Source organism: Lepidochelys olivacea (genome assembly GCF_965140295.1).
Source record: "Lepidochelys olivacea isolate rLepOli2 genome assembly, chromosome: 18".
Classification (NCBI taxonomy): Eukaryota; Metazoa; Chordata; order Testudines; family Cheloniidae; genus Lepidochelys; species Lepidochelys olivacea.
This window is the reverse complement of record NC_140428.1, coordinates 15192396-15219577: the sequence shown is the minus strand read 5'-3', so window position 1 is coordinate 15219577 and position 27182 is coordinate 15192396. Positions and strand designations below refer to the sequence as shown.

At 45.4% G+C, this 27182-nt stretch overlaps 1 protein-coding gene across 4 annotated transcripts in view; it reads left to right on the top strand.

Moving 5' to 3' along the window:
* Nucleotides 1-27182, top strand: part of UBR4 (ubiquitin protein ligase E3 component n-recognin 4) — a 113885-nt gene that overhangs the window by 48298 nt on the left and 38405 nt on the right. Inside the window, exons 48-74 of one of the 4 annotated variants that reach the window (XM_084651895.1) lie at nucleotides 169-385; nucleotides 854-1070; nucleotides 2628-2660; nucleotides 3897-3960; nucleotides 4450-4584; nucleotides 5257-5431; nucleotides 6444-6581; nucleotides 7019-7140; nucleotides 8581-8692; nucleotides 11236-11366; nucleotides 11507-11684; nucleotides 12673-12777; nucleotides 13985-14122; nucleotides 14612-14786; nucleotides 15651-15747; nucleotides 16234-16341; nucleotides 16804-16920; nucleotides 18070-18279; nucleotides 19044-19193; nucleotides 20020-20247; nucleotides 20378-20456; nucleotides 21855-22091; nucleotides 23444-23612; nucleotides 24391-24535; nucleotides 25346-25431; nucleotides 25674-25761; nucleotides 25906-26099. In XM_084651895.1, coding sequence (XP_084508021.1) covers nucleotides 169-385; nucleotides 854-1070; nucleotides 2628-2660; nucleotides 3897-3960; nucleotides 4450-4584; nucleotides 5257-5431; nucleotides 6444-6581; nucleotides 7019-7140; nucleotides 8581-8692; nucleotides 11236-11366; nucleotides 11507-11684; nucleotides 12673-12777; nucleotides 13985-14122; nucleotides 14612-14786; nucleotides 15651-15747; nucleotides 16234-16341; nucleotides 16804-16920; nucleotides 18070-18279; nucleotides 19044-19193; nucleotides 20020-20247; nucleotides 20378-20456; nucleotides 21855-22091; nucleotides 23444-23612; nucleotides 24391-24535; nucleotides 25346-25431; nucleotides 25674-25761; nucleotides 25906-26099 — 3848 coding nt within the window. Of the gene's footprint in view, nucleotides 1-168; nucleotides 386-853; nucleotides 1071-2627; nucleotides 2661-3896; nucleotides 3961-4449; nucleotides 4585-5256; nucleotides 5432-6440; nucleotides 6582-7018; nucleotides 7141-8580; nucleotides 8693-11235; nucleotides 11367-11506; nucleotides 11685-12672; nucleotides 12778-13984; nucleotides 14123-14611; nucleotides 14787-15650; nucleotides 15748-16233; nucleotides 16342-16803; nucleotides 16921-18069; nucleotides 18280-19043; nucleotides 19194-20019; nucleotides 20248-20377; nucleotides 20457-21854; nucleotides 22092-23443; nucleotides 23613-24390; nucleotides 24536-25345; nucleotides 25432-25673; nucleotides 25762-25905; nucleotides 26100-27182 lie in introns of all 4 variants that reach the window. The other 3 variants (XM_084651894.1, XM_084651897.1, XM_084651896.1) reach the window with 3 other exon arrangements.

The following is a 27182-nucleotide window of genomic DNA, read 5'->3' as shown; positions in this document are numbered from 1 at the left end:
GGTAGTGTAAGAAGACAATTCCCAGGAAACATTCTGTTCCTATCATGGTGTAAACAGACCATCAGCATTGCAGTGAGGTAGGGCACAGGCCTTCCCATTCCAGGGTACTCGTGGTTAGAAATACCCATCTTCAGCTTTCCCTTCCTCAGTAATGATTGTCGCCTGCAGCCTGGTGGCTTTACCATCGAAGTCACTAACAACAACAGCACAATGGTGATGACAGGCATGAGGATCCAGATTGGCACTCAGGCAATTGAGCGAGCGCCCTCCTACCTGGAGATCTTTGGCCGCACCATGCAGTTGAACATGACCAGGTCTCGTTGGTTTGATTTTCCTTTCACACGGGAGGAAGCCCTGCAGGCTGACAAAAAATTAACCATCTTCAGTAAGTCTTTGGTCTTGGTTGCATGCTTTAACTACCTGCAAGCTAAATGTGGGTGTCTGGGGGCTGTTCCACTTCAGCTGTTAGTGGGCAGAGGTTCCACCAGGAATTAGTATTACTGGGACATAGCCACGGTTCTAATAATCCTGGGGTTCTGTAAAGTAGCTATTTATAGTGGATCCAGCACCTCATTGCAGAGGACACGTGCTGCACCTCTAGTTGAGTTACAAGGATTCTGTGCTGAGGTAACATGGAGGGAAAGACATTAGAAAATAAGACCAAGCTATGTTTCAGAATGGATGAGTGCTGGGTAAATTGAGGGGCAAACCCTCTCGACTTGCTTGTTGGATGTTTCAGAATGGATGAGTGCTGGGTAAATTGAGGGGCAAACCCTCTCGACTTGCTTGTTGGTATCAAAGAGAAGAAACCTCACTTCAGTGAACCTGCAAAAATCTCTCTTGCTCATTGCAGTTGGGGCTTCTGTGGATCCTGCTGGAGTCACAATGATGGATGCCGTCAAAATTTATGGGAAGACCAAAGAGCAGTTTGGCTGGCCTGATGAGCCCCCAGAGGAATTCCCATCTGCCTCAGTGAGCAACGTTTGTCCCCCGAACCTGAATCAAGGAAATGGTACGGGAGACTTGGAGTCTGCTACCCCTGCTGCTGCCAGTGGGACTGTCCTGGAGAGGTATCTATACATCTCTCTCTATATGTGTGTGTGTATATACATTGTTTCTATTTGCCTTTGAAAGTTACTAGTTGTACTGGTGCCCTGGATGCACTTGTGTGTCATTCTTAGCTGGGAGCTTTTATACTGGTAATGAAGTGTTCCTCATTTTCATATAACGTGACAATTCTATCATGCCACCAAAGAGTCAATGTGCAACTCTTCCAAAATGGTTTCCTGCTGCTCCCCTCTAATCTCCCATGTGGAGCTGAGGATGGAGCTTCATGCATTCTCCTTCGCATTACCAATTGAGTCTGTCTGCAGCAACCTCAACCAGCCTCAGGTGGCTTCTGTCTTCTTGCCACCTTTTCTTCTTTAAATCTGGGATCCTTTTACAGCCACCAAAGATCACAAAAGTTAGAGGCTATTTGAACCTAAGCTCACTTCTGATGAGCTGTTTCTTCATTCCTCTTTTTAAGTTTCTGTGTGACATTGCCTGACACACATTCTCCTCTCCTCTTCTTTCTCTGTAGCAACTACTTGTGCTCGTAGGCCAGGGATTCCCATGCTTTTCAGTCTTGCAGTCCAACCATTATAATACTAGCTATTGCACGAGACCCTGTTCTGGGACTCATACAATATCGAGGTGCGGGACATGCCATGAATAGGAGTTGGGAGTGTATTTGGTAGAGGACAGAAAATTTCTGTTGCTTTCTTTTTTTTCTACACTCAATTGTCTATCCCTGCCTCAGGGTCTTAGAGTCCGTGCAGCAGAGACTATGTGTGGCTGCAGAGCTAGTGGAGACAGAAGGCGGGAAAGTAAAATAAAGATAGATCAGATGACTCAGTGCAGAGAGAAACTAGTATGACTTAAAAACTAGCCAAATTCATTGCTGGTGTAACTTGACTGACTTCACTGGAGATGCACAGAGGTTAAGTGGCTCTTTGGAGGAAATTTTGAAAGGCCATAGGCACTTAAGTTCCTTTGAAAGTCACCTTTGAAAATCTACCCCGTTATATTTTAGCTAATCAGTACTTCTTTTTCTTTAGGCTAGATCTTTCCTTTCTCTTCTCTGCTGCCCTATCTCCACCAGGTGTCTCCCTCTGTATGGAAACTTGAGAAGTGGGACTATGTTTTCATAAAACTCAAAGCTAGACTGATCAAATAAAGTATTTTTCTTGCATCCACTTTATTTACTACAAAATTCCCAGCTGCCTGGTGACCCCAAAAATGGGCTATGGACCCCTCATTGGGAACCACTGTTGTAGACAAGAGGCAGTTTACTATGGAGAAGTTTGGTGTCTAGACTCTGTATCCTTAACCTAGCCTTCAGTAGTGCTTTTAACCACTTTGCTTGGCTTCTCTGTGCTAGATGGCCTAGAGCTCCTTTAATTTGTTTTGCTGTTAGGGAAGTGGTGTGCTGCCCAAATAGAAGGAGTCATGCTTGGAATTACTGTATATATCGCTCTCCCAGCTTCCTGACTCCCCATTTAATTTGCCTTTTGCTTAGAATGTGTTCTAGGTAGTTTTCTGTGAGCTTCACACATTTTTTTTTCTTTTTCTTTGCTCCCCCAAAGTTCTGAAACTGAGTCCCTAACCATCCTGGACCGGTTAGTATGCCATCCTTTTCTCAGCACGAATGAGTGTGTGTCAGAGACAGAACACATGATGTGGCTTTTGTTGACTGTTTATTTTTTTAAGTGATATCTGCTTCTTTACATTCTGGTCATTGCATGGCGGAAGATTTAGCAAAATGTAAAGGTGTGATGGATTGAGAATTTCTGCTGCATACAGTATAACTGTTGCCTGTTTGACACTCCTCAGCTCACTTTGTCCCTCTTTGTGCCTCTCTTTTCCCCCCTTCTATTTCCCCACTGGTTTTGTGGACACATGAGGGGAAATAAACTGTTCAGTTGTTTCTGTCAGATAAGTGACCAGAGAACTTGCCCAGTCCTCATATTGTTTCTTCTACCCAGTTTTTAATCTTATGTTCTGCTCTCTCTCCTTGTTCTTTATGCTGTGTCTCCTCTTCCCTTTCCCCTCCGGATCTGTGTAGCTTTGCCCCTTTTACTCTGTACATTGTTGCTCTCTCCTGCTGTGTTGCAGTGCTCCTTTCAATGTGTCAGTTGAGCATTTTGGGCAGTCTCATTGAGAGGCATAGAGTAGTGCAATGAGGGAGAATTGGCACAAGACTGGAAGTCCTGAATAAGACTTTCCCTGTGGGCAAGCATTTTACTAATATGCCTTGCCCAGGGTCATAAGTGGTCGACTGAAGGCTCTTGGATTTGGGTCTCTTTTGTAACTCATGTTTTGGACATACCTAGTTGCATGCCTAGTTCAGTAAATTTTACTGCTGGAGCATTTGGGTAGAAACTCTAAATTGGAAAGAGTGCCCTCTGAAAATAGCAAGTGAGTAGAATCTTGCTCCCTTAGAAAAAGCATAACCGACTTTTCTCATGTGTCATACCAACCCTTGATCTGTAGTCATATGTACGTCTGTGGGCCATGGTGAATTGGTACTGTCAAGACAATCCAAGTTATCTCTGCCGCAGGCAGCATAAGGAAATGTTTTATCCTCTTTGGTAGAGAAAAGCCCCTGTCTTTCAGCTGTGGATTATTAAAGCAGTCCTAAGTTTGTCTGTGAGCGTGAGCCAGGTTTAACTCTGGTCTGTAACACAATGAAATGATATGCATGGTGCCTGTGGCAGGTTTTATCATGCTTTGATTTTGTACTTGGCATTTGTGAGCTGTTTCTGAGCTACTCATGACTGCAGCCTGCATAAAGCAAAGTGCTAAGGAGAGAAAAGGGTTGCTGTACTCAAGCCTGCTTTCCTTTCTCCCTTCAGGCTAGTAGTGAGTTCTTTAGAAGCACTGGAAAGCTGCTTTGCTGTAGGACCAGTCAACGAGAAGGCAAGTAACTTTCTGAATACATCTTGAGCTTTCAAAGATGCGGGAGGAGGAGTGAGATCAGCAGCAGCTCCTGCAGCCCTAGGGGCCTGATACCAGAAGAGAGCCGCATCCGTTTTGCTTAGAGCAGTGATCTGAAACTTGAGTTAGTGAAAAGCATTTGAAACTAGTTTTGAATGACAATTGGCATTTGCGTTTTATTGCTGGTGGGGGGGTTTGTGCTGCAGAGTGACCTGGTTTGTGAATACAGCAGGGTGGGAGCCCAGCAAACCGAAGAGGAACTTTCTTGTGTATAAACCTGAAACACTGTCTAAATAATAAAGGTAGCCTCATGTCAAAGCAATATTGAATCAAGGAGGAAACCTACATTCCTCGGAGGGGATGGTAATGTAAGAAGGATGAAGCAGGAGTGATTGAGAAGTCAGACTTGCATGCCCATAGCACCTTTAGTGGTACACTTACTGAAGGCTTTTTGTCTGTCCCCGGGAACAGGAAAAGAGCAAGGCTGCAGCCCAGGATCTGGCTACCATATTACTATCAATGCCAGCTCCCTCCAGCGTTCAGCAGCAAACCAAGAGTCTCCTGGCTAGCCTGCACACCAGCCGCTCGGCATACCATAACCACAAGGTAAGCTGTTTGAGGGTTTTCCAAGCCTGCTGTAACTACCCAGTGTCATGGCTGATGTACAAGATGCGCCCAAAGGGCATCTATTCTAGGCAACATGTGCCTGCTGGCTGTCTGCCTTCAGCTTCTGCTGCCTGCCTGTCCTTTCTTTCCATCCGAGAGTTCTGTAGTCATGACACTTTGAAGATTTTGATGTGAATCCATATTTTACATAAAGAGTAACTGTTAGTCCGGGAGAAACACATGGGTATCTTGGGACATTCTGAAGTTAGTCTGCAAATTATGTCCTATAGGTCTGACATCTGCAAGGCAACCAGGTTTGAATCAAATACCATAGAACAATATCAGGTAAATCATGGTTATACCTGAAAAATCTAGTCCTACCATAAATATATAGACTACTGCATCGTCTAACCCAGTAAACAGCTGCAAATGGATACCCTGTTAAGTTTATATAGAGAAATGAAACTCCGTTCTCCAAGTGGAATTTATTTGTCACTGAGTACTTCTACTGCCGCTGACACGTGTCAGCAATGGTGGTGAAGAGTTAACAGGGAATTCACTTTTTAATGAAGGCTAAACTATCCCATCTACTCCCTCCCACGCTGGCTCTTCAGACCTTTGCTGCTGCTGTTCCCTTATTTCTCTTTGTCTTTAATAATCCTTGCTTTGCAGGATCAGGCCTTGCTGAGTAAAGCCATCCAGTATTTGAGCTCCTCCAGCAAAGAAGGGAAGGACCTGGACCCTGAAGTGTTTCAGAGGTTGGTGATCACTGCTCGCTCCATCGCTATTATGAGGCCGAACAACCTGGTCCATTTCACTGAGTCAAAGTTGCCACAGATGGAAACAGGTGGATAAACCATTGAATTTCTATTTTTGTCTGTCTTGAACTTTCCCTTTGGATAGTTGTGTATATTTTATGTTGTTTTGTATGTGCAGCTGCTTTATATAAGGGCTGGCAGTTCCCATATGCATTTTATCCTCAGTGGTTCATGAGTGACCAAAGAGATTTCAGCTCACTGAGATGTAAAGGCTCATGTGTTGTGTATTCTCTCTCCTCTCTCCCAGACTTTTGGGGTCTGCTGCCATCTGTTCTATATAGACGTTGGGTAGTCATTGCTGGGGCATCTAATTCAGAACATGTCATCGCGTGGTGCTGGTGGCAAGTGTCCCAGACTAGATCCAGCACTAAGGCTTTTAAAGGGGTCAGCTAAGGCTAAAAAAAGCCCACTGTTACTGGCCTGGGGGAGGCAAAAGTCTGTCCATCCCCCCACTCCTCCCCAGCCTCTAGCAGCTACTGGAATTGTTGAAGTTGGGAGAGTTGGGGCTTTAAATGGGGTCCCCTTAACATACAAAATTAAAAATCAAGTAGAAGTGGTAGGGACAGGTCTATGAGGATAACATTCATTAGACATTTGGTAGCTTTCCTGACCAAGGCATTGGCTGCCTTTCAGCAGTAGTCAATGTAAAATTAACCCAGTGGTGCCTTGGTTGCTAACAAACCCTCTCCCCTGCCCTGCCAATAGTGATGGCAAGCTTAAAGCTCAACTCTGACAGTGAGAGATGTCCAGAAGATCTTGTGTCCACTGACAGATATCTGGGGAGTGGGGTGGCAGGGAACATGCAATGTCTCAGATTATTTGGGTCTCAGGCTATTTAGAGTATTATACGTTGGTATAGAAAAAGATAGGCACCACTTCAAGCTCATGATGTGAGTTCCAGATTTAAATTAATTTTTCACGTTTTCCCCTGTTGCATAAAACAGTGGTTTGAGTGTTACAATTTTCCTGACTTTCTGTGACCAGAATCCTGCTTTGTGAGTCTGTGTGGTTCTGATGGTTACTTTTCTGCCTTCACAGAAGGAGGTGAAGAAGGACAGGAAGCCCAGAAACACTCTGAAGGAGATGGGTGTAGTTTTATCATCCAGCTGGTCAACCATTTCTGGAAGCTACATGCATCAAAACCCAAAAATGCCTTCCTGGCTCCTGCCTGCTTACCAGGTATATTAAAACTGAACCTTGTCATTTGCCAAAGTGAAGCTTGTGTATTTTTAAAGCAGCCCATCTGAAATGAAGCTTGTAAAGGGATAAAATGTTTTGATATTTGCTTGCTTATTTCCCTGTTAAATTATATGAATAAATGCCAATCTAATGCTTTTATATCTTGTACAAATACAAAAAGCATAAGAAGTGATGGCGTACATACCTCATCATAAGGATGGAAGTTTTTGCTGGTGTTAAGTTTTCCAAGTAATTATATTTTTTACACTATTAGGGAACTTGTCTGTATAAACTTCTTTTGGTCTTCATGCATTATTATTTTTTATAATGCCAACAGTGTGCTAGTCTGTTTGCAGACAGGTACAAACAAAAGAGCCCTTCCTGAAGCGCTTAGTCTATATAATAATTCACAATGCTACACTCTTGTTCCTATTTAGGTCTGACGCATGTTGAAGCCACAGTCAATGCTCTGGTGGACATTATCCATGGATACTGCACATGTGAACTGGATTGTATCAATACAGCATCCAAGATCTACATGCAAATGTTACTCTGTCCTGTACGTAATCTTTCTGTCATTGTTTGCTGGTTTCTTCTGCACCACTGACAGTGTGAGGAGAGTCTAACACAGGCAGGGTGGTAGGAGAAGGCTAGCAGTGTGTGTGGTGGAGGCTGTATGGTCAAAGCCCCATGTACTCTGTAGCAACTTCTGCAGTTAGCTTCTACAGTCAGGCCCCTAGATTCTGTAACTCTGGATATTCTGTGGCAGTCTCAGATACATTATAAAATGGAGGTTCTTGTTGAATTAAATGTGACTATGCGAAGCGCAATCAATGCAGTATCCCTGGTTTTATTTAATTTTATATTACATTCCATTTGTTCTATTTTGCCATTGACTTAATTTTATCGAGAACACAACTGACTTTATGGAAACTGGCAGGAAAGAAGCTGAAGTATTTGGCAGCTGGGGCTTTTGGTATGAGAGGTGGTTTAAGCACACTAGCTGTTTTGGCTATGATCAGCAGTGAAATAGATAAGTGACATTTTAATCGGTACCCATTATGTGTCGTAACTGGGACAGTTTATAGAAGCTCAGAGGAGCTATTGTTTCACACTCTCTACAAACTCGGACGTACTGAATTGCTTTTATACTCGTTTCATGTTTTTAGGGTCATCTTTGCAACCTTAAGGGCTAGATGCTTTTTTTAATAAATGAAACTTTTAGAGGCGGGTACCTGATTTGTGATAAAACTCTAACACTGAAATCATAAATTACTCAGGACCCCTTTTATAGTATGTCCTTGGTCAACCTGTGAATTCCCAGTTTTCTAAAAGCAGCCATCTGTTAGAGCGTCATCTGATATCCAACAGTATTGTCCTTTGCATAATATGGGAGGGGTGTTGGGGCAGGAGAGGCTGAAGACCTCTGTTAGAGATTTCATACCAGTTCAGCATGCCAATGTAAAGTTAGTCACTCCTCACATTCCCTGTGATGAAATCTAGACATTGTAAGCTCAAAGTTGGTAGAAAAAAGCACAACGTAAAATATGCATGGGCAGAAAGAATGTTTGACCCGATGCTCAAACCACAAAACTGACTGCTGAGGAAATGTGCTTAGGAGCAGGAGGCAGACATAGTATGAAAACATCCTATGCATTTAGCACAAGGAATAGTGGAACTAGATCGCCTGTACTATTGGCATCAGTTGTGCCAGAGGTTGGTATTATAAAGAAGTAGAAATTAATGGTCAAGAATAGTGGTTGTAGTGAGGGAGAGAGTTTATACTGTATGCTTGCCATGGGGTAGCATGGGATAGATGATCATCATTGCCTTAGGGAACAGTGTAAAGTGTTACAATGGGGGAAGACAATAGCTGTGCTGTATGTTTGTATGATGACTAATAGAGAGTCAGCTGGGTATTTCTTAGGTGGATTCCTAAGGACTGTTAATATACAGTTAAAACGGGAGAAGGTTCATGACCAATCTGTTTACATTGTAGGATCCTGCAGTGAGCTTTTCCTGTAAACAAGCTTTAATTCGAGTGCTTAGGCCAAGGAACAAGCGGAGGCATGTGACGCTGCCATCTTCTCCTCGCAGCAACACCCCCATGGGTACGCATAGCCTTCCTCTCTGCTTTTGACTAATCTGAACCACCTTATGCACAATAGTTCATATAAGATCATGTGATGTGAGCTCATCCTTAGCAAGGGGAGAATCCAGTCCTTTAAAAACAACTCGCAAACCTGATTTCTCAAATTGGCATCTTGTGTAACGCTACGTAATGTAATGCCGTGTAATGCCCCCACTTAATATATAGCTCCACACAGTTTATCTAGTCTAGACTGCAGTAGTGCAGACTGTGACAACATTTCTGTCTGTACTTTCATGGGTTTAAAAGTTGGCCGTAAACTTTTGCTCCAGGCTAAAATTAGCCCATCAGGTCTCCATCCGAGAGAGAGATTTTTAGAACTTAATGTCTGGTGGAAGGTGCCATAGTAGAGACAGAAGTATCTGATCTATGGCTAAATGGAGGACAATGCAAGTTTTCTTCCCACCATTGTACCTCTGCCCTATTTTGGAGTAGCCACAGCTATGTAAAGAGTGTGTATTATCTACCCATCCAGTTCTTGGTATGTATGCTGAGACTAGAACAATGACCACCCAGACAGCCAATTTATTTCATGTAGCCGGGGTGGAGAACCTTTTTTTCTATCAGGGGCCATTGACCCACATCAAAAATCAGTCCAGAGCCACACGCAGCTCCATGGGGCTAGGAGCAGAGGGTGCAGAGGCTCTGGTCTTCCCTAGGCTCTGGAGTGGGGCCAGAAATGGGTACAGGGCGTGGGAGGGGGCTTCAGGCTTGGGCCAAGGGGTTTGGGGTGCAGGATGGTGTGACTCCGGCTGGGGGTGTGGGCTCTGGGGTGGGGACAGGATGGGATGGGGTGCAGGAGGGGGTTTGGTGGGAGCTTGGGTGCGGGAGGGAGCTCAGGGCTGGGACAGGGGGTTGGGGTGCGGGTGGGAGTGCAGGCTCCGGGAGGGAGCTTGTGTGGGAGGAGACTCAGGGGGTTGGGGTGCGGGCTCCGGGAGGGAGTTTGAGTGCGGGAGGGGGCTCCAGGCTGGGGTAGGGAGTTGAGGTGCAGGAGCGGGTGTGAGGTACAGGCTCTGGCTGGGAAGCGCTTACCTCGGGTGGCTCCCGGGCGGCGGGGCTAAGGCAGGCTTCCTGCCTGTCCTGGCTCCGTACTGGTCTGCTCCCAAGGTGGCCGGCATGTTGGGTCCCTAGGTGGAGGGGCCAGGCTGCTCTGCCCATGCCCACAGGCGCTGCCCCTGCAGTTCCCATTGGCTGTGGTTCCATGCCAATGGGAGCTGCGGTGCAGGCGCTGGGGGTGGGGGCAGCACGCGGAGTTTCCGTGATCGCCCCTCCGCCTAGGGGCCGCAGGGACATGCCAGCAAGCCAGCGCTTGCAGCTACAGCCCTGCGGAGGGACGCCAAGGCTCGGGATGTTCGGCTCGTGGTGTGGAGACTTGCTGTAGGCTGGATGAAAAGAAGCCTTGGGCCAGAGGTTCCCCACCCCGATGTAGGCCAAGAAACAGTGATCAGAACAATTAGTCACTGCCAACCTGGATGGATTTGAACTTGGTGCAAGACTCTTCCCCCTCCTCCCCCCCTCTTCCCAATTATCAGTCCCCTGGCCCATCCATGTGGGTTTCCTCTCCTGTATGCAAGAATAATATTTTCCAAAAATGTAGGCAAGTGGGGGGTTGGCACAAGAGGGATTTTGGAAGTTCTCTCTTCTTCCCTCAGCTTTGTGTAGCTCATTTTTCAAAATCTGAAGTTTTCTTAGATGGATTCCTAAGGACTGTTAATATACAGTTAAAGCAGGAGAAGGTTAATGACCAACCTGTTTCCATTGTAGGATCCTTCAGTGAGCTTTTCCTGTGAGCAATTTTTTTCTTCTCTTCCACCCTAAAAGCACTGTATTGTGCTGATTGTCCTGGCTGAGGAAAGCTGGACATGGCTTCCTCCAGGATTTGGCCAGGGAGTTGCCACAGAGCAACGTGAGTTGTTCCTTTTTATGATACCCTGCACCTGCAAGGACTTAGCCTTTTCATTTTGAGGGTGAGACAAAACCTGAGTCTCTTTTACACCTGACTTCCCCAAGCCAGTCTGTTAGTCTCTTTATAATTGAGTGACCTAGGAACAGTGGCATTGAGAGGTTGGGGTTTGTTTTTTTTCTGCGTTATAGAACTTTCCCCTCTTCTCCCTCTGTTCCTGGGGGTCCTCTGCATCCCTGAAGACGAATCTTTGCATTCCCTCACCTTGAGGCTTCATGTCATTGCCTCCCCTCGCAACCGAGGATGACTGTACAAAAGTCCCTATGGAGTCCTGTCAGGGCTGCTCCTTACCTAGAGGGTGTACAGCTTAGAAGCACTCAGGTGCTGAGCATTCTACCTCAGTTACAGTCGTCTCAGTCTTTGCCAGCCAGCAGAGCAAGAGAGTGGGAAAATACCCCGGGTCTCCCACATCGCAGTGCAGAACTCCGCCGTTACAGACACCGCTGGTGTGTTGGTCAGCATTGCCCACTGCTCCACACATTAGCATGGAGAGAAAGGGATGAGGAAAGGGTGTGTTTGTTAATGGTATTTTTGTGGCCCAGGAGATAAGGACGATGATGACGACGATGATGCAGAAGACAAAATGCAGAGCTCTGGGATAGCAAATGGCGAGCATATTCGAGAAGAGAACCAGGAGCAAAGCGAGGTGGATCACGGGGACTTTGAGATGGTGGTGAGCCCAGAGTTCTTTTGTTTTGGAGTCTGTATTTTAAAAAGCACTTAGGTTTAGTTTAATTGCTGTTGTTCAACCCTAATCTCTCTATTGGATGGGGGTGATCTGGTAGAAGCTCTGTCTGTGTTTCTGCTCCTTAGTCTGAGTCAATGGTGCTGGAGACTTCTGAAAATGTGAATAATGGCAACCCTTCTCCTCTGGAGGCTCTCCTGGCTGGAGCAGAGGGATTCCCACCCATGCTGGACATTCCTCCAGATGCAGATGATGAAACAATGGTGGAACTAGCCATTGCCCTGAGTCTGCAACAAGACCAGCAAGGTAAGATGTTCATGTTATCTGAGACAGATTGGAATCCCAGTTTCAAAGGGCCTTAGGGATTTAGAAACCAGTCTTGCATTGAATTCCCTATTTGAGATGGGCACTTAATTCCCTAGAACCCTTTTGAAAAATCTCAGCCTACCTGACTTGTAGGCTGCATAAGAAATTTGAGGCAAAGTTGGAATTGAACCAAGATCTCCTGACTCCCAGTCCAGTGCCTTAAAAACAAGATCATCCTTCCACTCCCAAATGACCATTGGGTACAGTGGATTGGAACTGGAGCAGATAAGATCTGTTAAGCCATGAGAGGCAATACTATTCTTAAGGGATGGGGCAGATGTTGGTTATGTGTATTTTTAGCTTTTGTTCACATACCTTTGTATCCTTGCCAAGTTGTCACAAAGAGCCTTTGTGGAGGAAGTGTTCTCTAAGGAGGGATTTGAATGAGCAGTGGGTGGCCAACTGTCACAGGAGAAGAGGCAGACTGCATCAAGTATAAGAGCTGGCATGAAAAGAAATACTTAGATGACTGGGGAACAGTTGACTGAGGGGCTTGTGCAGAACAGAGCCAGCAAGATGGAATCAGGACATGTGGGGACAAATGTAAATCAGCTTAAAGGGTGTCCATTGTGTGTTACCTTGAAGGTATTCAAAGCATAAGGCTGAGTCATACTGAGAACTTGTCTACAGGATGCCTTAGTCTGCACCAGCTGGCCCGTAAATTCAAACGAGCACCAGCGTGGCGTGCACTAACTGGCCCATGTGGACTCTATTCCCTAGTGTGTGTTCATCTTATGCTATTTCAGAACAGTATTACATTAGCCTGCACTTGGGAACTTTCCGTGCACACCAGCAGGGTCCATGCAGCGCAGTTAGTGCATGTCATACTGGTACTCATAATTTACACCCCAACTTGTGCAGACTAAGGCACTGTGTAGACAGTTCAGGGATTTACTGACAGTCAGTGTTGTGTGTTCACCTCTCACAGGGAGCAGCAGCAGTGCACTTGGACTACAGAGCCTGGGACTGTCTGGCCAAGCCCCCAGTTCTTCATCTCTTGATGCTGGAACTCTCTCTGATACCACAGCATCAGGTAACTGTTCACAACAAGGTATTAAATTCTCTGTGGGCATCTTGAACCCTATAGCTGTACTGCCTGCACTGCAGTACCTGCTGTAGGCCACTTAGTCATTTTGAATACAGTTTTGCCAAGCGGTCACCATCGTTGGGTTCTTTGCTTTAAAAATGAACCATCAGCCCCAGAAATCTGGAGTTCAGGAGGAAACTTTTCCAGCAGCCTACGTCCCAGGTTGCACAGCTAAAATATAGATTGTCGGTGAAACCCAAGAGATCAATTGGATTCTGTTAGCATTCTGCTTTAGAGATCTTGTGAATTTTTCAGTTCTGGAAGAGCACCTCTGCTCAGTTTGGATACTTACACTTAAAAGGTATAATGGCAGGTCTGATATGGCACATCAGCAGCTCAAATTATTAGGCTTTCCAGAATTTTTTTTTTTTTTTTAATTAGGAATAGTGAACTCAGCGTATTTCTTTAACCCTTTTTGGTCTGTCTCCAACCACAGGGCAACCCTTTTTAAGAACCTGTTCTCCATTGTTTGTGAACAAAAGCTCATGCACACCATTTTTTGAGCACTACCACTTGTTCTAACAGATGATAGTTGATACTATTCATTAAGCGTGCAATTAATCCTCACTTATGCATGCAGATATTGGATTTAAAGCAATGCCCGAAAAGAGGGATGACTGTACAGTGATGGAGGCTCGTTTGTGGCCCCTGGAGAAAATTTGGCCCACGGTTTCTAACCTAAGAAGCAGAGCAGAATTTGCTTCGAAGCTCAAGTATCGAGAGCACTACTATTGTAGTTTGTTTCAGATGCGTTTGATAGTGTGTTATGTTCCTCCTCTGTTCTGAGGGGTTTTAATCGGAGTGTAATTTATAGCAAGAGATTCTTCCTTCATATAGTAGAGCTGCTGAAGTAACTTTCGTTTAATAAACAACCAAATGTAACTCTTCCCAGTGCTTGATAATCCCTTGAATTGGTGGGGACATTCTCTTTTCTGTAGCTAGACCCCCCAGACTTCTCATGACACCTGTCTAGTCAGAGCTGTCCAGCAGACCCGAGAAGTAGTGAGGGACATTTCCATATCCTCTTGATTAGTTAATGAAAATAGACACAGAAACCTTGAGGAGTCACTCTTGGCTTTTCTCTAGAGCATGCTCTTTTAGAGTTGAATAAAGACGGTGTTTTTACTTGTAACAGCTCTCGTTACTCTCTTAGCTCCAGCATCTGACGATGAAGGCAGCACAGCGGCAACAGATGGCTCTACTCTTCGGACTTCACCAGCTGACCATGGCGGCAGTGTGGGCTCGGAGAGTGGTGGCAGTGCAGTGGATTCGGTGGCTGGCGAGCACAGTGGTAATAACACGTAGTGACTTATTTGCACAGTGCCTTCATGTTTGGGGCCCTATTTAGATGATTGCACCGTGGTTATTTTATAACGGTGTCTGAGAGAGACAAGAATATTGTTTGACGAAAAGGAGCAATTCTTTAGTGCATGGTAAGGGGATATGGACTATCGTAACGTTCATCTCAAAGTGCTTTACAAACTCCATATGCAGGATTCATTTCATAAGTTCCCTGTATTGGCTCCATGTCATTTAAGCTCTTGCTTTGGGTGAAACGTATATAATAAAAATCGGCCATTCACACACCGCTGCGATGCGATGTTAAAATAATTGGTACAGAAACAAAGCTCCTTTGGTCTTTGAAGATACCCACAGACACCATTCCCCCTTCCTGAATCCAAAGAACAATTATCCCAAATGGTCATTCAGCTTTGCAGGTTGCTCTGAGGCATAGTGGAGATCGTGTTCAGTTGTGCTCATGTCATCTTTCCTCCTTCAGTGTCTGGCCGCAGCAGCGCGTATGGCGACGCTACAGCTGAGGGCCATCCGGCTGGGCCAGGCAGTGTCAGCTCGAGCACTGGTGCCATAAGTACCACCGCAGGGCAGCAGGAAGGGGACGGTTCAGAAGGAGAAGGCGAGGGGGAAGCTGAAGGCGATGTCCACACCAGCAATAGGTAAGGAGCTTTATTTTCCCATGAAGAAATAGATCAGAGGGGACCCACTCATGTGCCGTTGATGTTACGTTGTCATGGTGGGGAAATGGACCTAGGAGATAATATAAATCCATAGAGAATAATGAACAGCTGTGATAGAGATCAGAGGCCAAAAGTCCACCTCACTGGTCTCCAAAATTATTGTGCATAGAGCAAGCCACTGTTTGCACCCATGCATCTGTCATTCTGACTAGTCACTTGTGTGTCCCATGAGACTTTGTCTGTGGAGTTATACTTGCAGGGATGAACAATCTGAATGGTAGACTAATACATCTAGTGAGCCACTCACTGAAACTTAAATCTTGGTAACATCTGACATTCAGTGGGGAAACATAATGTAGGCTGCCGAGGATAGTGTCTGTCAAGCATGCGGTACAGTCTTTTTAAAACAAAAAAACGCAGTCTGCAATGATCCCACTGCAGTTTCTCATTGCCTTTCCCCTTCTTCTTTGACCTGGCAACAGATGATCAATCAGTTTCCCAGGGGTGCCTTCTGCAGATTGGAATAGACTTGTGACACATGTCCCTGGTCAGTTTCATTCTGCAGGTAATTGTGCTGGGAAAAGCACGCTAAAGCAGAGTATTAATTGAATTCTTCCTCTGATGCCAGAGTTGCTTTTGCTTTTGACATTACTTGCCTGTAAAAGGCATCTCTGGCATCTGTGATTTTACCTTTCTAATTTGGTCAGCTCAGACTTGTCAGGAAGTGAATTTTTGCTGACGTATCAGGGTGTCCCATTTGTAATGCTTTTGGGTTTCACTTTTATTACAGGATGTCTTAAACTTAATTGCTTCATGACTGATTCTTGATATCTAACTTTCTAGACTGCACATGGTCCGTTTGATGCTTTTGGAGAGGCTGTTGCAAACCTTACCTCAGCTGCGTAATGTTGGAGGAGTCCGTGCCATTCCTTACATGCAGGTAGCTTACTGAGGAAAGATCAAGAGACCCTGTTTGGTGGTTAACAAATATCTGACAATTTTTTCAACAAAATTCTGTGTGTATATTTTCCATCTTCCTCACCCCACCAATCAGATCATATTACAAGACCTTTCTAGTTAGGTCTTGCAGACCATTCATTATACTGTTGTCTCATAGGCGGTGGTCTGTCCCCATGAGTTTTTTCTAGATTTATACTCTACAGATTGCTACTCCCCTTTACCATTCCTTTTCTCTTACTAATATGTCTAAAACCCTCTCGAGTATCCTTATTTACTTAGGAAGACATGGTCTTTGCTGACCATACCAAATGTTATTGTTCAGATGTGATGGTATAAGCATGATTCATGGAGGAGAGAGTATACAAGTCTGGGATTCCTCTGTGGGGTGTTCTATGGAGGTAATCCATCTCTCTCACAGTCATCATGGAGCCTGACTTCACTGCCTCTCCAATTTCTGTGTTTCCAGGTTATTCTGATGCTCACAACAGACCTAGATGGTGAAGATGAGAAGGACAAGGGTGCTCTAGATAACCTTCTGTCCCAACTTATCACAGAACTAGGCATGGATAAGAAGGTATGGTGGTGTGAGCAAACACTTGCAGCTTGCTAGAGCTCATGGGTTGGGTCCCTTCCTATGAAGGGGCATTTGAGGCAGAGGAGTTGTCCAGGGAGCAGTGGGTTTGTTTTAAATAGCCTTGTTCAGACATTTTATTTCACTTGCTTTACTTCATGAGGAGGAAAATGTTACTGGAGTATAACACTCCGCTGGTAGGGCTGGTATCAGTAAGTCAGCATGAAATGTAGTTACAAATTGTTACCTTCTTATTCAAACTCTTAGACCTGGCTTTGGCAGTGATCTTGAACATCCAAGTTTATTCAGTATAGCTGTATACTTTGGGGTTTGTGCTACCATCAGCACCAGGGTGATTTACACTAACATTCATTGTTGCCAGGGCATCATTTATAAACAGGTTCCCAGGATCTTAGAGTTGGAACATAGCTGTGTAAAGTGACTGATCTCTCTCTCTCTCTGCAGGATGTGTCTAAGAAGAACGAACGTTCTGCCCTGAATGAAGTGCACTTGGTGGTAATGAGGCTGCTTAGTGTGTTCATGTCCAGGACCAAGTCAGGTTCCAAATCTTCCATTTGCGAGGTACAGTCTGGCACCTTTAAACTTTCTTTGCAAGGGGGCCATGCCTTCAGGAGATCCCGTCCTTCACCGGGCGAAGAGTGGCTGGGGGGGACTCTCTGGAATGGATATTCTGGAATGAAGGATGACTGGATGTGCTTTGGTGCATCCTTGTGGGGAGTGTACAATGTTGCTGCAACTTGGCTACCCTGGAAAAAGACCCCTGCTGGAATTAAAGAGGGGGAAACCAGCAGGACAGTGAGACTGGATAAGTTTGTTCCAGTGGCAGTTGCTGAGTTAGATTCCATTGTTGATTTGGAGTAAAGGCAGCAGATAACTGTATTTCTTAAACTGGCCTAGCAAGATTTACTTAAACCATCTTGGCACTGAAGGAGTTAAAGGGGATTTGTAATGTGATTATTGGAAAGCAATATGCTGCTGTGTCAACGTAAAAGTCGCTAAGAGGATTCCTTAGATATTTGTTGCTAAAAGGTACGGTAATAAGGCATAAAAACAGTGTGTGTGGTGGGAAGGAGATTAATAAAGAAGCATAGAGGTTAAAAATTTAGTCTGAACTGCATCAAATTTTAATGAGCTTATGAGCTGTGGGGTTTGTTTGGATTTACAGGGCTGCTTTAATAGTTTTATTTACAGTAGCTTTTTCTGTAGCCTTTGTTATTCGCTTGAGCTTCCCACAGAAATCAAAGCTCATCATTGTGCAGAATGCAGGTGGAGTAAGACCTGGGTGGGGCAGAGCCTTTGAGCGGCATCTGCAGCAGTGACTTCTTCTTGAGCAGCGCTCACCCCCAGCTGGCCAAATCCCAGATAAACAAATAGAAATCCCAATTTGAAAAAAAAAAACCAGCTAGTCTTCTAATCCACAGCTCAGTGGCCTCTGGCACATGTGTCGAGGGGAGATTAGACTTAGGCGGAGATTGTGTTTGTTTTTCTTTACTAAGCACTTGTTCAAAAGAGTCTCTGTAAATATTTCAGTTGATTTTTTTTTTTTAAAGAAACTCAAACCGCAAACATAAAACTGCCTGTAAAGTTTCAGCAAAATCTGCCCTTTTTCCCCTAATGTCTGCAAATGGCTCTTTGGTGCTAGTGACTTAGTCTGCTTTACTGAAGCAGCTGCTGCTTAGGAGTGGAGTAACCGTTTTATTCCCCTGTCAGTCCTCTTCCCTCATTTCTAGCGCCACTGCTGCGGCATTGCTGAGCTCAGGCGCAGTGGATTACTGTCTGCACGTTCTGAAGTCTCTGCTGGAATACTGGAAAAGCCAGCAGAATGATGAGGAGCCCGTAGCCACCAGCCAGCTGCTGAAACCCCACACTACCTCTTCACCACCTGACATGGGCCCCTTCTTTCTCCGGCAATACGTGAAGGTGAGTTCCGCATCATGCCACCATCATAACCTGTATCAGCATCCAACCACAGGCATAGAGCTCTTCCTTGCCAAACTGCTGTAGGATTATCTAGTATCTGGCCTGCTGTTGTCTCTCTCTCCAACGATTCAAAATTTGTCCTCCTGCGTTCTAGAGTCCTTACTTACATCTGGAGCTGCTTGATGCTCTCTAACACTAGAGCCATGTTTGTTGCATTTCTGTGCCATGCAATTCTTGAGCTGCTGTCATTGTCTCTTTTTTAAACAATCTTTCTGAAGAGATGCTACTCTGGGGGGGTGAATTCTTTTGCTTGGCAGGCAAAGATCCACAAACCACTGCTGTTTACCATGGCAAGGATGCCTTGCAGATTGCACAATTGCAGTCATGATTTACAAGCTAAATCCTAGGCTTGTTTAACCACCATAGTGTCTTTATTGTAAACTTCCACTGGCGTCAAGGCTTTGATTTATGCATCAGTGCAGTACAACGGAAGCCTAATTAAACGATAGAATGCTTTCTAGTTTGAAGGACAGAACATTAAAATCCTTAAAGGCAAGGAGACCTGTTGCACCATAACCACTGCATTACACTCACCATAGGGGCGTGCTGGTTTTGTGTTCATCTGCCAATCAAGGGTTTTCATTTTAGCTGTAAAGGTGCAATTGAGAATAAATGGAAGAGCAATTTACCATGCTTGGAAGATGGGAGTATTCTGTGCTCACGCTCCATATCCTTAGCTAACCCACTGAGTTTCTCCGCTTCAGGGTCATGCAGCAGATGTTTTTGAGGCCTATACTCAGCTTCTGACAGAGATGGTGCTGCGCTTACCTTATCAAATCAAGAAAATTGCGGACACAAACTCCCGGATCCCGACACCCATCTTCGATCATTCCTGGTTCTACTTCCTGTCTGAGGTAGGTGAAGAACATATGGTGCTCCTGGAAGTGGAATGTAGGATTTATGGGTGGTAAGAAAAGGGAGTAAATAATGGTATCCTCCCTGGGAGAGCCCTAACTTTGGTATGACTGAACTGAGATCCTTCTCCCCCTCCCCCATGTAAGGGGGCTAGCTCCTCAGTACTGTGTGTGTCTATACCGAACAAGCATCTGTGGGAGCGCGTGCTCCACGGATAGCGTTGCCGTTACTATCCAAAGTTCAACGCTGTTTGCTGGTCTAGAATCAAGAGCCTTCTGCTAGATGGTGGTCGAGTGTGAAAATGTGTTGCTAGTGCTTCACCTATGTTCTTTAGAACAAATTATGGGTCTGGGGTGTGCGTTTATTTCAACTGCCAGCTTAGATTTGTGGGTGGTCCCCCCCCACACACACACACACACCTGTTTCCCTAGGCAGCCACACATCCTCCTACATCTGTCATAACCTATAGTGCAGCTGTTAATTCAGGGGAAGGATTCCTTCAGTAAGGCTTGTTCTGGCCTTTAACCTGAGCTCATAGGTAGCTTGGATAACTATGCCATGGAATGAGCCTGCAGGATATCATTCCATAACCACTAGCTCCAGTACTGCATAGCATTGCTATGCAACTTCTCTTCTGCCCGAGACTTGTTGTGTTGATGGTCCCAGTACCTTCAAACTGAGAAGCTGCTAAATGCATTTCCGTTTCCTCTTTACCTGTGGAAATAGTATTCATGTTAGCTTGACCCACCTTGAGGTCTTGTGATTGCTGTGATGACGTAGGTCAACTATTGATTTCACAGCATTCATGTTGAATGCTTTGTCTAGTACCTGATGATCCAGCAGACTCCGTTTGTACGCCGCCAAGTCCGCAAACTCCTGCTCTTCATCTGTGGATCAAAGGAGAAGTACCGCCAGCTCCGAGACCTCCACACTTTGGATTCTCATGTTCGTGGTATCAAAAAACTCCTGGAAGAACAAGGGATTTATCTGCGGGCAAGTGTGGTCACCGCAAGTTCAGGCTCTGCCCTACAGTATGATACACTGATCAGTCTGGTAAGGAGAATTGTGTTTCAGTGGATAAAACATATGTGCATATAGTGAGAGAGGCATGTTGCGTTTAAAAAAGGTGACATCAGCAGAAGAGTTGACTTGCTGCTTAATCCCATGCTACTCTCCATTTCAGATGGAACACTTGAAGGCTTGTGCAGAGATCGCCACGCAGCGAACAGTGAACTGGCAGAAATTCTGCATTAAAGATGACTGTGAGTTTTCTCCCTGACAGTATTTTAGAGAACAGCGGCAGTTCGTAGCATGCTTAGATTTGATCCAGGGTTTCCTAGCTGTTTGTCGAAAGAGAGTGTCCGTTTTGACATTCAGCACAGGAGAACTGGAAGGGATAAAGAAGAGCTTGGAGTTGCCCAGGATTTGTTTCTAACACTAATTATCAGTGTGTATTGGTAGCTTCTGTTCTGTGGCTAGAGAAAGTAAAAAACAAAGTAGACAGCGTGCTCTAGTGGAAGAGCACTGGACTGGGGAATGAGAGACATGGCAGTGGCATTGCCATTGACCTGCTCTGTAGTCTAGGGCAAATGTCCCATTTATCCTAACTCTGTGTATCCAAATAAATCCCATTCCCCTCGCTCTAGTCAGGTAAATAGGATTCTTCTGTCTTTCAGAATAACCTGTTGGGTAGATCCCTGTGCGGATACAAGAATGTGTATCCGCATCCGATCCGCAAAAATTATCTGCAGATATCCACAGTTGCAGATGCGGATTTCCACAGATATCCACCGTTTTGCAGGGCTCTACGCTGGGGCGGGGCTGAGGCTCCAAGGCACACCCCCATCTCCCACTGGAGCCCAGTCGGGGAGAGCCCTGTGGACAGTTGTGGGGAGTTGCAGACTCCACCTGCTCTTGGCCCGGCGGGTAACCTGGGGGGTGGGGACACGGTCAGGAGCTGCTCAGCCCCCTCCCCCACATACACACACTGTGGGCAGATGGAAGGTTCACTGTGGCTCCCCAGCTGGGCTCCACGCTGGCCGGGGTTGGGGGGGAGTGGGGGTGTGTGTGTGACACCTGTGGAGCTGCCCAGGGGCTGCTTGGGCTCCCCACCCAGGGCAGGTGGAGGGTCTGCCGTGGCTCCCCACATCTGCCTGCCTGGCTCTTACTGTGACTGGGCTGTGGCTCCAAGAGCCTAACTGTGGGGAGCCTGGGTCCCTCCACTTGGCCTCGGCAGGGGGCCCGAGCAGCCTCCCGCCCATGTCCCTGGCCCCCAGACTCCCTGCCCTGCAGGCCCCCCGGCCAGGGCAGGTGCGGGACCCAGGCGCCCCACAACTGCCAGCATGGTAAGAGCCAGGCGGGGAGCCACGCCGGACCCTCCACCTGCCCTGTGAGAGGACCTGAGCAGCCCCACCCAGTGTCCCTTTTGCTTAGGCTGCCCCCGCAGTGTCCCTGCCCCCCAGGGCAGATGGAGGGTCCGCTCCACATTCCTCACAGCTGTCCTCCTGGCTCTTACAGTCAGAGCCCTTACATCTGCGCTATCTGCAAAAATGGTCTGTGGATATAAAGCGGATACCCACAGATTTGCAGGGCTCTACTTTTGGGGTGGTTTTAACTTTATTTTATTCCGAATTAAACTTTTTCCTGTCCTTCCTCCGCAGCTGTTCTCTATTTTCTCCTGCAAGTCAGTTTTCTGGTAGATGAGGGAGTCTCACCAGTTCTTCTGCAGCTTCTGTCCTGTGCTTTGTGCGGCAGTAAAGTGCTGTCTGTGACTTCATCCTCTGGATCATCTAGCACCTCTTCTACGTCAGCTCCAGCAGGCACTGGGCAGCCAGCAACGCAGAGCAAATCCTCCACCAAGAAGAGCAAGAAGGAAGAAAAGGAAAAAGAGCGAGAAGGTGTGCTGCAAGCTGTTAGTCTATTTGTACCGCTATCCTGTTCTGCAGAGCTCCTGGTAATAGAAATACACTTCTCCCCAGCTTTGAGACATGCACGGCTCTTGGCAAGAGCCCCAAGCGTGCAGAGCAGAAGAAACACTTATGGACACATGGCCAGTTTTGTTGTAGTTTGCATGTTTATTGGAATGGGTCAGGAATGGAGCCAGGCTTCCTTAAAACTGATGCTGAAATAAATTTGAAGTGCAGAGGAGCTCTCAGGCCCTTCCCAAATGCCTAATAATTTGGCTGGGTCTGTAGTTCTAATGGGGATCATAATATATCACAATTCTTACCATACCAACTCCCTAAGTGGCAGTAGTGAGAGTTGAAGCAGCTACTGGGACTGCACACTCAGCCCCTAAGCAGCAGCTCCTATGTGTCTATGCTCAAACTTTCCCCCACTCATGGTCAGTGAATGATTTGGGGGGCCCTCTTAGTGCCTATCCTCACCACCTGGCTTGTGTGCATGGGAAAATAAGTTTTAAGTAAGTTTCTGTAAGTATTGAACCTGCAGCTCCAAGTCCCCCAACTCTCCACTGTGTAGCACTCCAGTGATCTGCATCACATCGTTACCTAGGAAGCCTGCCACACCACAGGCTCCCTTGTGGTAGGGAAAGCCCTTTTGAGATCCATTCTGGCAGCAGGGTGAGCTGATGGTATGGATCTTCCTGGGAGTATAGTACATTTCTAAAACTCCCTGGCAAGGCTTTCAGACATTCACTGCTTTCATTAGTCAGAGATGCTAGCTTCCATTTTCTGGAATAAAAGATGGAGGGCACATGCATTCAGAACTACAGTAGAACCTCAGTTACGAACACCTGGGGAATGGAGGTTGTTCGTAACTCTGAAATGTCTGTAACTTTGAACAAATTGTTACGGCTGTTCTTTCAAAAGTCTGAACATTGACTTAATACAGCTTTGAAACTTTACTATGCGGAAGAAGAATGTTGGTTTCCCTTTATATATAGTTTACGTTTAACACAGCACTGTACTGTATTTGGTTTTTTGTCTCTGCTGCTGCCTGATTTGTGTACTTGTGGTTCCAAATGAGGGTGTGTGTTTGACTGACTCGTCAGTTTGTAACTCTGGTGTTTTGTAACTCCTAGGTTCTCCTGTAGTCCCAACCCAGAAACTTGTTCGCTGTCGATGAACACTTACAGTTCACACAGTTGTCAGCCGGGGATGTCTGCATCTCTCTCTCTCTCTCTCCTGCCATGCCATCCATGAAACAGATACATCTGCCACACTTGTGATGCATTCGATCTATCTGGTTTCCTGTGCTCTTTTGACTTGTGCTATTTGCTGTTCTCCAGGTGAGAGCTCTGGCAGCCAAGAAGACCAGCTCTGCACAGCTCTGGTGAACCAGCTGAATAAATTTGCTGATAAGGAAACCCTTATTCAGTTCCTGCGCTGCTTCTTGCTGGAGTCCAACTCCTCCTCTGTGCGGTGGCAGGCACACTGCCTGGCACTCCACATCTACAGGTATGTGTTAAAGGGCCTATCCAAAGCCACAGTTTTTCTCATAGGTGGATCCTTTGTAGCAGATAAAATTGTGTGGTGAATTAGAGTGCACAAACTTGTCAATCGCTGCTTTCTAGCACTTGAGTTCTGTCAGTGTGTTCAACACTACGGAAGTCAAAAAATAGACTCTCTATCCAAAGGAGTTTACAGACTAAGATGGACAGGCGAAAAAGTGCTTATTTGTCTGAAGTCGTGGTGCTCAGTTGCCCATTCAGCAGGTGTTTTGAAGCCTTCAGGCTGACAGCATCATCTTGAGGATCTGTTTCCAGCATTTTTGCAGTTAACTGCACTTGTGGCTCATTCACTGCCATGGATTTTGATCATAACCCAAAGGGAACGGTCTGTTTCTACTGTGTGGAGTCTGGGCTGTCTGTTCCATTCTGTACAACTTGGAATTCATGAGAGAATCACTTTCTTTCCTCTAGAGAGGTGCAAACTAACATTGTTATCAAATGATGCACATATCATTTATGCATAGGGCAAAATTCAGTGGGCTGAACTCCTTGAGCTTCCTCTGTGGTTAGTTGTCACAGGACCATTTAGCAGGATGCGAGACTTAGTTCAGTGGCGAGAAGAGGGGTGATTAAACAATATAGGTGATTTTGTTGTGTGTACTTTGCAGAAGCCTGGACTGACTGCGGTATATTTCTCACCTGGGTAAATCCTATGAGAGTGGGGTACGAAAAGCACACAGAAACTAATCTCCAGAAACTGATCTGATCTGTAATTTATCCATCAGGAACTCTAACAAGTCTCAGCAAGAGCTGCTGTTAGATCTCATGTGGTCAATATGGCCAGAACTCCCAGCCTATGGACGGAAGGCTGCCCAGTTTGTGGATCTCCTGGGATACTTCTCTCTGAAAACACAACAGACTGAGAAGAAGGTATGGTGTCATTCTGGAACAGCTGAAGTGAGGGCCTCTCGCCCACTTCTTTTTCCCTTCTAAATGTGTGTCCCTTTTCAAGGGTGAAGAGTAACTTTAATAGTCGAGCCGATCATACCTGCTGTTGAAAGGTTTTTTGATGGAAAACTTCTATATTAAATTTTCATCAAAGCTTCATTTTAATTTCCCCCCAAAATGGGTTTTCTTAAAAAAAAAACAAAAAAACAAAACAAAAAAAAAACTGAAAAACATTCTCAATAAAATCTGAAAAACTTTGAAGAAAAACAAAAAACCTTTTGTTTTCATCATTTTTCAGAGAAGAAAATAATTTCCCAACCAGCTCTAATTTATAGGTTTCAATCTGCTTCAACCCTAAAAAGTACTTTATAGTCATTAGTGTTGAACTAAAAGAAGGGCAAGTGGTATGGTTTCTCAGGGGCCTGTGGTATCGTGGGATGCTCGGATAATCGTGCGTTGATATGCACAAGAGGTGAGAGCATTCCACAGACATTTGACAGTAATCTCATTTGTTAGCCAAGGGTTGCATCATCACTGCAGTAGAAGTCTAATTTTAGTATCCGTGAAAGTCTGCTTCTTGTGGGTATAGAGCATGTATCTGCTGTGGAACTAAAAGGCTATGGGGAGGGCGGCTGTATGTCCTTTTTTGTGCTGTTAAAAATCATAAACTTGCAGAAAAGACAGTAATATTTGCCCGAGTCACTTGTTTAACTTATCTCTTCACCAGCGGATGTTGGTCCAATAAAAGGTATTTCCTCCCCACCTTCTCTCACTTGTTTAACTGTATTTCAGTTGAAGGAATACTCCCAAAAGGCTGTTGAGATCCTCCGGACCCAAAACCACATCCTTACCAACCATCCTAATTCCAACATTTACAAGTGAGTTCTTCCTGTCTTTCCTCCAGTACATTACAAGAACTTTTTAGCTGCACTCCACAAGGGAGTGTAAACATCTTTTGTTAAACCAGTGGTGGGGGAGGGCCTCAGCTGAAATCACAGACGTGCTGCAGCTGGTCTTAAGAAAATGGTCAAATAAAATCTGTTGTTCTTTTCTGAATGACTTGTATTTAAAGCAGAGTGAATGCTAAAGTACAGCTCTTTTTAATGTTTTCTCTATCCAGCACGCTGTCTGGCCTGGTGGAATTTGACGGCTATTATTTGGAGAGCGATCCTTGTCTTGTCTGCAACAATCCAGAAGTGCCGTTCTGTGTAAGTGATCAGTGCTGTTTGTCTTCCCTTCAGACTGTAGAGATCCCAGCCTTTATAGCAGTGTAAATTGCCATGTTTCTCCATTCATTGGGATCCGGTTGTGCTGGCTGAGGACTTTAATAGCGCTTTTGTTTCTCTTCCCAGTACATCAAGCTGTCTTCCATCAAGGTGGACACACGTTACACCACTACCCAGCAGGTGGTGAAGTTGATTGGCAGCCACACCATTAGCAAAGTGACAGTAAAGATAGGAGATCTGAAAAGGACCAAAATGGTCCGGACTGTCAACCTCTATTACAACAACAGGACAGTGCAGGCCATAGTGGAGCTGAAAAACAAGTATGTACTTCTCGGGTTTGGCAGTGGTGTCAGGATATTTTTTTTGGCCAAAATAAAGTTTGATTTGGTGCTGATTGTTTCCTGGCATAGGATATGACACTTTCCTGAATTAGAGGACTTAATTTCACCTTCCAGCACCTCAGCTAAGGCACACTGACCAGGATGTGTACTTGCTGAAACTCCCTGGTCCCTTTTGGAGGGTGGGGAGAAGAGAATCAACAATGGCCATTGCTGTAAAACTCCTGTACCTGTTTGATCCCAGAGTGGAAAGTCTGTTGGCATTAAAGTTGCTGTGCCCAGGACAATGTAATGTGGTTTGGGAATGAAGCTGAAGTGAAAATAAGGATAATGAATAATTGGTTAAAATCCTGTTCACTACTGAAGAGTTTGATAGCGTCCCATTGAAGAAGCTGGCTGTGCACTGAGCGATGATTCTCGCTGCATACTAACTACCCCTGTGTTTTCCTTGGGATTTTTGAATTGAGAATGCCCTCACTGATGCAGAGTGGTCTCTCGATGAATCTGAGATAACCAGCTTGTTCACCCTGGCCTATAGTAATACTTGTTTTAAGCACATCCTATAAAATAACAGCTTTGAGAGTATAGAAATTAACCCTGTCCAGGCATCCTGATGTGTCTTACAAACTGAAATTGGAGCAAGATTGTGTCCTTGAGCTGACCTACAGAGAATCATCTTTTAGTTCCTCTGTGCTGAAAGTCTCTATTTCCTGATCTGGTTGAGGAATTCAAAATGCCTAAATGCCCCTGATCTGGCTTGGTTACCCCTGCATGTCTAGCCCATTTCTGCTTATATTCTTCTTTCTTCTCGAGACGTTCTCGCCAGAATCAGATCTTTTTGGTTTAGGAATTTATCTATCCTGCTGCTTATTTGAATTACTAATCCTCAGTGACATCACAAGTGGTTGCCTAGCAGAGGATTATGATGTCACAAAGAGAGGATTCTAATTTCAGGTTGGGAATGAGGAGGAGGAGCAGATGAGATCTTTAGAAATAAATATCCTCTTTTTCTTACTGATGTCTTTACTAATAAAGAGGTGAAAATCCATCCTTAAAAAATGTCGG